The sequence below is a fragment of the Chiloscyllium punctatum genome, chromosome X (genome assembly GCF_047496795.1).
Source record: "Chiloscyllium punctatum isolate Juve2018m chromosome X, sChiPun1.3, whole genome shotgun sequence".
Taxonomy (NCBI): domain Eukaryota; kingdom Metazoa; phylum Chordata; class Chondrichthyes; order Orectolobiformes; family Hemiscylliidae; genus Chiloscyllium; species Chiloscyllium punctatum.
The window spans coordinates 14,422,078-14,431,728 of NC_092791.1; the positions used below are offsets into that span (position 1 = coordinate 14,422,078).

General features: G+C 44.2%; 1 protein-coding gene across 1 annotated transcript in view; it reads left to right on the plus strand.

The window, feature by feature from the left end:
- Positions 1-9,651, plus strand: part of LOC140471350 (integrin alpha-5-like) — a 276,546-nt gene that overhangs the window by 135,346 nt on the left and 131,549 nt on the right. The window contains 2 exon segments of the mRNA XM_072567381.1: positions 7,850-7,911; positions 9,621-9,651. The exon segment at positions 9,621-9,651 is cut by the window's right edge and continues 15 nt beyond it. Of these exon segments, the coding sequence (XP_072423482.1) occupies positions 7,850-7,911; positions 9,621-9,651 (93 nt within the window).

The following is a 9,651-nucleotide window of genomic DNA, read 5'->3' on the forward strand; positions in this document are numbered from 1 at the left end:
TGTGTGCCTGTGTTTATGTGTATGTGTATCTCTGTGTGTGGTTGTGTTTATGTGTATGTGTATCTCTGTGTGTGGCTGTGTTTATGTGTATGTGTATCTCTGTGTGTGGTTGTGTTTATGTGTATGTGTATCTCTGTGTGTGGCTGTGTTTATGTGTATGTGTATCTCTGTGTGCGGCTGTGTTTATGTGTATGTGTATCTCTGTGTGTGCCTGTGTTTATGTGTATGTGTATCTCTGTGTGTGGCTGTGTTTATGTGTATGTGTATCTCTGTGTGTGGCTGTGTTTATGTGTATGTGCGCATGTCTCTGTGTGTGGCTGTGTGTATGTGTATGTGTATCTCTGTGTGTGGCTGTGTTTATGTGTATGTGTATCTCTGTGTGTGCCTGTGTTTATGTGTATGTGTATCTCTGTGTGTGCCTGTGTTTATGTGTATGTGTATCTCTGTGTGTGGCTGTGTTTATGTGTATGTGTATCTCTGTGTGTGGCTGCGTTTATGTGTATGTGTATCTCTGTGTGTGCCTGTGTTTATGTGTATGTGTATCTCTGTGTGTGGCTGTGTTTATGTGTATGTGTATCTCTGTGTGTGGCTGTGTTTATGTGTATGTGTATCTCTGTGTGTGGCTGTGTTTATGTGTATGTGCGCATGTCTCTGTGTATGTCTATATGTGTGTATGTCTATGTTTATGTATGTGTGTGTGTCTGCGTTTATGTATGTGTGTATGTCTGTGTTTATGTATCTGTGTGTGTCTGTGTTTATGTATGTGTGTGTGTCTGTGTTTATGTATGCGTGGGTGTCTGTGTTTATGTATGTGTGTGTGTCTGTGTTTATGTATGCGTGGGTGTCTGTGTTTATGTATGTGTGTGTGTCTGTGTTTATGTATGCGTGTGTGTCTGTGTTTATGTATGCGTATGTGTCTGTGTTTATGTATGCGTGTGTGTCTGTGTTTATGTATGCGTGGGTGTCTGTGTTTATGTATGTGTGTCTGTCTGTGTTTATGTATGTGTGTGTGTCTGTGTTTATGTATGCGTATGTGTCTGTGTTTATGTATGTGTGTGTGTCTGTGTTTATGTATGCGTGGGTGTCTGTGTTTATGTATGCGTGTGTGTCTGTGTTTATGCAGGCATGTGTGTCTGTGTTTATGTATGCGTATGTGTCTGTGTTTATGTATGCGTGGGTGTCTGTGTTTATGTATCTGTGTGTGTCTGTGTTTATGTATGCGTGTGTGTCTGTGTTTATGTATGTGTGTGTCTGTGTTTATGTATGCGTGGGTGTCTGTGTTTATGTATGCGTGTGTTTCGGTGTTTATGTATGCGTGGGTGTCTGTGTTTATGTATCTGTGTGTGTCTGTGTTTATGTATGAGTGGGTGTCTGTGTTTATGTATGTGTGTGTGTCTGTGTTTATGTATGTATGTGTGTCTGTGTTTATGTATGCGTGGGTGTCTGTGTTTATGTATGTGTGTGTGTCTGTGTTTATGTATGCGTGGGTGTCTGTGTTTATGTATGTGTGTGTGTCTGTGTTTATGTATGCGTGTGTGTCTGTGTTTATGTATGCGTATGTGTCTGTGTTTATGTATGCGTGTGTGTCTGTGTTTATGTATGCGTGGGTGTCTGTGTTTATGTATGTGTGTCTGTCTGTGTTTATGTATGTGTGTGTGTCTGTGTTTATGTATGCGTATGTGTCTGTGTTTATGTATGTGTGTGTGTCTGTGTTTATGCGTGTGTGTCTATGTTTATGTATGTGTGTGTCTGTGTTTATGTATGTGTGTGTCTGTGTTTATGTATGCGTATGTGTCTGTGTTTATGTATGCGTGTGTGTCTGTGTTTATGTATGCGTGGGTGTCTGTGTTTATGTATGCGTGTGTGTCTGTGTTTATGTATGCGTGGGTGTCTGTGTTTATGTATGTGTGTGTGTCTGTGTTTATGTATGTGTGTGTGTCTGTGTTTATGTATGTGTGTGTGCCTGTGTTTATGTATGCGTGGGTGTCTGTGTTTATGTATGCGTGGGTGTCTGTGTTTATGTATATGTATGTCTGTGTTTATGTGTCTGTCTGTGTTTATGTATGCATGTGTGTCTGTGTTTATGCGTGTGTGTCTGTGTTTATGTGTCTGTCTGTGTTTATGTGTGTGTGTCTGTGTTTATGTATGTGTCTGTCTGTGTTAAAGTATGTGTGTATGTCTGTGTTTATGCATGCATGTGTGTCCGTGTTTATGTATGTGTGTGTCTGTGCTTATGTATGCACGTGTGTCTGTGTTTATGTGTCTGTCTGTGTTTATGTATGTGTGTGTCTGTGTTTATGTATGCGCGTGTGTCTGTGTTTATGTCTGTGTCTGTGTTTATGTGTGTGTCTGTGTTTATGCGTGTGTGTCTGTGTTTATGTATGTGTGTGTGTCTGTGTTTATATATGTGTGTGTCTGTGTTTATGCATGCATGTGTGTCTGTGTTTATGTATGCATATGTGTCTGCATTTATGTATGTGTGTGTGTCTGTGTTTATGTATGCATGTGTGTCTGCATTTATGTATGTGTGTGTGTCTGTGTTTATGTATGCGTGTGTGTCTGTGTTTATGTATGTGTGTGTGTCTGTGTTTATGTATCTGTGTGTGTCTGTGTTTATGTATGTGTGTGTCTGTGTTTATGCATGCATGTGTGTCTGTGTTTATGTATGCGTATGTGTCTGCATTTATGTATGTGTGTGTGTCTGTGTTTATGTATGCATGTGTGTCTGCATTTATGTATGTGTGTGTGTCTGTGTTTATGTATGCGTGTGTGTCTGTGTTTATGTATCTGTGTGTGTCTGTGTTTATGTATGTGTGTGTCTGTGTTTATGCATGCATGTGTGTCTGTGTTTATGTATGCGTATGTGTCTGTGTTTATGTATGCGTGGGTGTCTGTGTTTATGTATGCGTATGTGTCTGTGTTTATGTATGCGTGGGTGTCTGTGTTTATGTATCTGTGTGTGTCTGTGTTTATGTATGCGTGGGTGTCTGTGTTTATGTATGTGTGTGTGTCTGTGTGTATGTATATGTATGTCTGTGTTTATGTGTCTGTCTGTGTTTATGTATGCATGTGTGTCTGTGTTTATGCGTGTGTGTCTGTGTTTATGTGTCTGTCTGTGTTTATGCGTGTGTGTCTGTGTTTATGTATGTGTCTGTCTGTGTTAATGTATGTGTGTATGTCTGTGTTTATGCATGCATGTGTGTCCGTGTTTATGTATGTGTGTGTCTATGTTTATGTATGCAGGTGTGTCTGTGTTTATGTGTCTGTCTGTGTTTATGTATGTGTGTGTCTGTGTTTATGTATGCGCGTGTGTCTGTGTTTATGTGTGTGTCTGTGTTTATGTGTGTGTCTGTGTTTATGCGTGTGTGTCTGTGTTTATGTATGCGTGTGTGTCTGTGTTTATGTATGCGTGTGTGTCTGCATTTATGTATGTGTGTGTGTCTGTGTTTATGTATGCGTGTGTGTCTGTGTTTATGTATCTGTGTGTGTCTGTGTTTTTGTATGTGTGTGTCTGTGTTTATGCATGCATGTGTGTCTGTGTTTATGTATGCGTATGTGTCTGTGTTTATGTATGCGTGGGTGTCTGTGTTTATGTATGCGTATGTGTCTGTGTTTATGTATGCGTGGGTGTCTGTGTTTATGTATGTGTGTGTGTCTGTGTTTATGTATGCGTGTGTGTCTGCGTTTATGTATGCGTGTGTGTCTGCGTTTATGTATGTGTGTACATCTGTGTTTATGTATCTGTGTGTCTGTGTTTATGTATGCGTATGTGTCTGTGTTTATGTATGTGTGTGTCTATGTTTATGTATGCACGTGTGTCTGTGTTTATGTGTCTGTCTGTGTTTATGTATGTGTGTATGTCTGTGTTTATGCATGCATGTGTGTCCGTGTTTATGTATGTGTGTGTCTATGTTTATGTATGCACGTGTGTCTGTGTTTATGTGTCTGTCTGTGTTTATGTATGTGTGTGTCTGTGTTTATGTATGCGCGTGTGTCTGTGTTTATGTGTGTGTCTGTGTTTATGTGTGTGTCTGTGTTTATGTATGTGTGTGTCTGTGTTTATGTATGCGCGTGTGTCTGTGTTTATGTGTGTGTCTGTGTTTATGTGTGTGTCTGTGTTTATGTATGTGTGTGTCTGTGTTTATGTATGTGTGTGTGTCTGTGTTTATGTGTGTGTCTGTGTTTATGTGTGTGTCTGTGTTTATGTATGTGTGTGTCTGTGTTTATGTATGTGTGTGTCTGTGTTTATGTATCTGTGTGTGTCTGTGTTTATGTATGCGTGGGTGTCTGTGTTTATGTATGTGTGTGTCTGTGTTTATGTATCTGTGTGTGTCTGTGTTTATGTATGTGTGTGTGTCCGTGTTTATGTATGCGTGGGTGTCTGTGTTTATGTATGTGTGTGTCTGTGTTTATGTATGTGTGTATGTCTGTGTTTATGTATGCGTGGGTGTCTGTGTTTATGTATGCATGTGTGTCTGTGTTTATGTGTGTGTCTGTGTTTATGTGTGTGTCTGTATTTATGTGTGTGTCTGTGTTTATGTATGCGTGGGTGTCTGTGTTTATGTATGTGTGTGTCTGTGTTTATGTATGTGTGTATGTCTGTGTTTATGTATCTGTGTGTGTCTGTGTTTATGTATGCGTGGGTGTCTGTGTTTATGTATGCGTGTGTGTCTGTGTTTATGTGTGTGTCTGTGTTTATGTGTGTGTCTGTATTTATGTATGCGTGTGTCTGTGTTTATGTATGCGTGGGTGTCTGTGTTTATGTATCTGTGTGTGTCTCTGTTTATGTATGTGTGTGTCTCTGTTTATGTATGTGTGTATGTCCATGTTTATGTATGTGTGTGTGTCTGTGTTTATGTATGCGTATGTATCTGTGTTTATGTATGTGTGTATGTCTATGTTTATGTATGCATGTGTGTCTGCGTTTATGTATGTGTGTGTGCTTGTGTTTATGTATGCGTATGTGTCTATGTTTATGTATGTGTGTATGTCTATGTTTATGTATGCGTGTGTGTCTGTTTATGTATGCGTGTGTTTCTGTGTTTATGATTCATCTGTCTGTGTTTATATATGTGGGAGTGTCTGTGTTTATGTATGCATGTGTGTCTGTGTTTACGTATGTGTGTGTGTGTCTGTGTTTATTTACGCACACCTGTCTGTGTTTATGATGTATCTGTCTGTATTTACGTATGTGGGAGTGTCTGTGTTTATGTATGTGTGTGTCTGTGTTTATGTACATGTGTGTCTGTGTTTATGTACGTGTGTGTCTGTGTTTATGTATGTGTGTGCCTGTGTTTATGTACGTGCGTGTGTGTATGTGTGCCTGTGTGTGTGTGCATGTGTGTGTGTGTTTATGTATGTGTGCCTGTGTGTGTGTATGTGTGTGCCTGTGTGTGTATGTGTGCCTGTGTGTGTATGTGTGCCTGTGTGTGTGTGTGTATACCAGTGTGTGTGTATGTGTGCCTGTGTGTGTGTATATGTGTGTGCCTCTGTGTATATGTGTGTGCCTATGTGTATATGTGTGTGCCTCTGTGTGTGTATGTGTGTGCTTGTGTGTGTATTTGTGTATGTGTGTGCCTGTGTGTGTATGTGTGTGCCTGTGTGTGTGCGCCTGTGTGTGTAAGTTTGTGCCTCTGTGTGTGTATGTGTGTGCCTGTGTGTGTATTTGTGTGCCTGTGTGTGCATGTGTGTGTGCCTGTGTATGTGTGTGTGTGCCTGTGTGTGTGTGTGTATATGTGTGCTTGTGTGTATGTGTGTGCCTGTGTGTGTATGTGTGTGCCTGTGTGTGTGTGTGCCTTGTGTGCCTGTGTGTGTGTGCCTCTGTATGTGTGCATGTGTGTGCCTTTGTGTGTGTGTGCCTGTGTGTGTGTGTGTATATATGTGTGTGCCTCTGTGTGTATGTGTCTGCCTGTGTGTGTATACGTGTGTGCCTCTGTGTGTGTGTATGTGAGTGCCTGTGTGTGTGTGTGTGTGTGTGTGTCTGTGTGGGTGTGCCTCTGTGTGTGTGTGTGTGTGTGTGTGTGTGCACCTCTGTATGTGTGTATGTGTGTGCCTTTGTGTGTGTGCATGTGTGTGCCTTTGTGTGTGTGTGCCTGTGTGTGTATGTGTGTGTCTGTGTGTGTATGTGTGTGCCTGAGTGTGTGTGTATGTGTGTGCCTGTGTGTGTGTGTGCCTGTGTGCGTGTGTGCCTGTGTGTGTGTGTGTGCGCCTGTGTGTATGCGTGTACCTGTGTGTGTATGTGTGTGTGCGTGTGTGTATGTGTGTGTGTATGTGTGTGCCTGTGTGTGTGTATGTGTGTGCCTGTGTGTGTATGTGTGTCTGTGTGTGTGTGTATGTGTGTGTGTATGTGTGTGCCTGAGTGTGTATGTGTGTGTGTGTGTATGTGTGTGTCTGTGTGTGTGCCTGTGTGTGTGTGTGTGCGTGCCTGAGTGTGTGTGTATGTGTGTGCCTGTGTGTGTATGTGTGTGTGTGTGTGTGCCTGTGTGTGTATGTGTGTGTGTGTGCCTGAGTGTGTGTGTATGTGTGTGCCTGTGTGCGTGTGTGTGCCTGTGTGTGTGTGTGTGTGCGCCTGTGTGTATGCGTGTGCATGTGTGTGTATGTGTGCGTGTGTGTATGTGTGTGTGCGTGTGTGTATGTGTGTGCCTGTGCGTGTATGTGTGTCTGTGTGTGTGTATGTGTGCACATGTGTGTTTATGTGTGTGCCTGTGTGTGTATGTGCGTCTGTGTGTGTGTATGTGTGCGCATGTGTGTTTATGTGTGTGCCTGTGTGTGTATGTGTGTCTGTGTGTGTGTATGTGTGCGCATGTGTGTTTATGTGTGTGCCTGTGTGTGTATGTGTGTCTGTGTGTGTGTATGTGTGCGCATGTGTGTTTATGTGTGTGCCTGTGTGCGTGCGTATGTATGTGTGTGCCTGTGCCTGTCTGTGTGTGTATGTGCCTGTGTGTGTATGTGTGTGCCTGTGTGTGTATGTGTGTGCCTGTGTGTATGTGTGTGTGTATGTGTGTGCCTCTGTGTGTGTGTGCCTGTGTATGTGAGTGCCTGTGTGTGTGTGTGCGCGCGCGCGTGTATGTGTGTGCCTGTATGTGTATGTGTGTGTGTGTATGTGTGCATGTGTGTGTGTATGTGTGTGTGTAAGCATGTGCCTGCGTGTGTGTGTGCCTCTGTGTGTATGTGTGCATGTGTGTCTATGTGTGTGTGCCTGTGTGTGTATGTGTGTGCCTGTGTGTGTATGTGTGTGTGTATGTGTGCATGTGTGTGCCTGTGTGTGTATGTGTGTGTATGTGTGTGCCTGTGTGTGTATGTGAGTGTGTATGTGTGCATGTGTGTGCCTGTGTGTGTATGTGTGTGTATGTGTGTGCCTGTGTGTGTATGTGTGTGTGTATGTGTGCATGTGTGTGCCTGTGTGTGTATGTGTGTGCCTGTGTGTGTATGTGTGCATGTGTGTGCATGTGTGTGCCTGTGTGTGTATGTGTGTGCCTGTGTGTGTGTATGTGTGTGTATGTGTGTATGTGTGTGCCTGTGTGTGTATGTGTGTGTATGTGTGTGCCTGTGTGTGTATGTGTGTGTGTATGTGTGCATGTGTGTGCATGTGTGTGCCTGTGTGTGTGTATGTGTGTGCCTGTGTGTGTGTATGTGTGTGCCTGTGTGTGTATGTGTGTGTGTATGTGTGCATGTGTGTGCCTGTGTGTGTATGTGTGTGTATGTGTGTGCCTGTGTGTGTGTATGCGTGTGCCTGTGTGTGTATGTGTGTGTGTGTATGTGTGTATCTGTATATATATCTGGGACACTGTGCTGTGCTGATGGGTCTGCCATTGTGATGTAAGTGATGGTGTTGTTCATGTTTTGGCAGAATGGCACACGCCAGCTGGCCAGGGTTATTGCCAAGGTGGTTTCAGTGCCGACCTGACCGAGGTAAGTGTCTCCAATCTGTCTGGTTTGCTGTGCTGGGTTGTGTTGTGACTGTCGTTTCCCTGGGTGGGCTGAACACTAACTACTCCCAGAATCCCAGCTCCGGGATGCAGCCTGCTCCCTTCCTTTGAGGGAAAGGGGAAGATTTTCCATGCTTGGCAAGGCCAGTGGCATCAGGGGATTGAGTTTCAGGACAGCAGGCACAGTTTCTAATGCATGTTTTGACCTCGGTGAGCTTTGTTTTACAGCTGCAGGAATTCATTGAGGATGTCATGAGGTTTAATCCAGAGTTATATTGGGAATACCCTATCTCACAGGGTTCATCGACAGGTCTCCAGCTTAACCCATGTGCCAGTCCTGGGCAGTGCCACTCAGGCGCACAAAGCAATTGATAACAGCCTCAGCCATTGCTCTGAGCTCAATACTGCTGCTTGGTATTGTTCAATGGCTTGATTGATCTGTGTTTGATTGTGTTATTCAGTCCTCAGACCTACATTACTGTACTTAACAGATCAAATCCAAATTGGTTTGTGCCAATGAGATAAACTAATCTGACCTCGTCCTATTGGCCAGCACCCGGCCCATATCCCTCCAAACCCTTCCTATTCATATACCCATCCAAATGCCTCTTAAATGCTGTAATTGTACCAGCCTCCACCACATCCTCTGGCAGCTCATTCCTTACACGTACCACCCTCTGTGTGAAAAGGTTGCCCCTCAGGTCCCTTTTATATCTTTCCCCTCTCACCCTAAACCTATGCCCTCTAGTTCTGGACCCCCCAATCCCAGGGAAAGGACTTTGTCTATTTATCCTATCCATGCCCCTCATAATTTTATAAACCTCTATAAGGTCACCCCTCAGCCTCCGACGCTCCAGGGAAAACAGCCCCAGCCTGTTCAGCCTCTCCCTATAGCTCAAACCCTCCAACCCTGGCAACATCCTTGTAAATCTTTTCTGAACCCTTTCAAGTTCCACAACATCTTTCCGATAGGAAGGAGACCAGAATTGCACACAATATTCCAACAGTGGCCTAACCAATGTCCTGTACAGCCGCAACATGACCTCCCAACTCCTGTACTCAATACTCTGACCAATAAAGGAAAGTGTATCAGCTTCTCGACCAACAGGAAAATGGCCACAACCTGGTGAGCCCTGGTTTGAGCAAAGCCAGAACAGGCTTCATGCTGATTTCTATGAATATCAATAGAAACATATCAGTATAAACATAGTGAATGGAGCAGGTCATGTGACCCAGTGGCTCCATGGGAGTTTGCTGCAGGCCCTGGCCCAGAATGCAGTGCGGCTGGATTGGCATGGGTGTGAGGGGCTTTGGGCTGAGGGGTTGGAGGATGGGTTTGGAGGGCTTTCTGATGCCCCTCACTATCGGCAGTGTTGAGGCAGGGCACCGTGCTCTGGCCTCGTTCTGTGCAGCTTGATAACAGGTGCTGCCTGAAGTCAGCTTGTGGGGAGGAGTGGGGGGGGGTTGGGTTTGTGCCCCCTCACCACTTTCCAAAGATGGCAGGCAGATACAGTGGCTCCAGTTACTCAGCTGGAGCTGAAACGCAGAGGAGAGGTGGCTGTGGACAGACACCAAGCTCTCTCTGCCAAAGGTAACCAGCTTGAGGGCACTGTCACTGTTTGCAGCTGGCATCTTGGGCTTGTGCGTGTGTGTGGACACAGGCACTAATGCCAATTGTCTATGTCCTTGCAGAATGGGCGAGTGGTGCTTGGAGGGCCTGGCA